The sequence below is a fragment of the Colletotrichum tamarilloi genome (assembly GCF_030869305.1).
Source record: "Colletotrichum tamarilloi strain Tom-12 chromosome Unknown Scaffold_582.1, whole genome shotgun sequence".
Lineage (NCBI taxonomy): Eukaryota > Fungi > Ascomycota > Sordariomycetes > Glomerellales > Glomerellaceae > Colletotrichum > Colletotrichum tamarilloi.
The window spans coordinates 1-1,072 of NW_026849964.1; the positions used below are offsets into that span (position 1 = coordinate 1).

The following is a 1,072-nucleotide window of genomic DNA, read 5'->3' on the forward strand; positions in this document are numbered from 1 at the left end:
ACCAACTTGTTGTTCGAGTTTGACAAGGCACTGAACTTTGACTTTGGAAACATGCTCATCACCATCAAAGTGCTCGAACAGGTTTTGATGTTCTCCGCGCGGATTTGGGAAATCCATGCGCCGGAAGACGCCGTTCACCCCGGGACATTGCCAGCGACTTTCGATCTCTGCGATGATTCGGTGTCGAGAAAGATGCTATACATGTACTGCTGCGTACGAATCTTGTTTCCCGACACTCATGAGGCGACCATGCACCGGACACGGGCCGTCTTCCAGATGAGCTCTGCAGATGCGGCCGAGCTACTTCTCGACACGCTCAGCGACGACGAGCTGGAGGCAGGAGGGCACTCAATGTGTGACGTGGACGAGGACCTGTTTGACGGCGAGGACGACGAGTCTTACCGTTCTGACATGTCTGACGTTGAATCTGGCGAAGACCCAGACCTGTCGGAAGGAGGGAAGTTAGACGACGATCATAGTGATTCAGACATCTCAGACGAAAGCTACAGGCCTGGTGCAGAAGAAGACGATAGCGATATAGAGTAGATATAGAGTAGTTGCCGAGTTCATTACGCATGGGCGTGTGTTGTTCAATAATTCTCTCATAACTATCCTTGGCAATTTTCATATTCCTTCATATGCCTTCCATGTCGTTTGCGTCTCAAGAGATGACCTGCCCCGGTATCTCCCAAACGTCCAGGGAGTGTTCTGCATGCCATGTCCTGTGCCCTGTATTGCGCAACGAAGATCCCACCCTTGAGGCCGTGGCATATGCGATGCATTGGTGTTGCCGGTGATGGCTTGCATGGAGTCCTGAATCACCCAGTCACCTTTAAGCCAGGTTGCAAAGCACGAAACATCGAGAGACGAAGCCTGACAGTACTGCGAAACTCGCAGCGAAAGACCGGAGGCATAAGACGAGAGATGAGTCCACAAACTGCCCATCAGCGGCGTAACCGGCTTCTTGCCATTGGCGCCTCAGCGCAGGAAGCAAGTTTCGTCGACTGTACTACGATCAGAACCAGAAGTGTCTTTTCGTGCCGTACACGTTCTCTCTATTTCATTGAATCTC

General features: G+C 51.8%; 1 protein-coding gene across 1 annotated transcript; it reads left to right on the plus strand.

Moving 5' to 3' along the window:
- Positions 1-51: 51 nt before the first annotated feature.
- CTAM01_17382 (uncharacterized protein) lies at positions 52-546 on the plus strand (the record flags this gene model as incomplete). The annotated part of the gene is made up of 1 exon (XM_060533366.1): positions 52-546. One exon carries the CDS (start codon positions 52-54, stop codon positions 544-546), a length of 495 nt encoding a protein of 164 aa, XP_060372056.1.
- Positions 547-1,072: the final 526 nt, after the last annotated feature.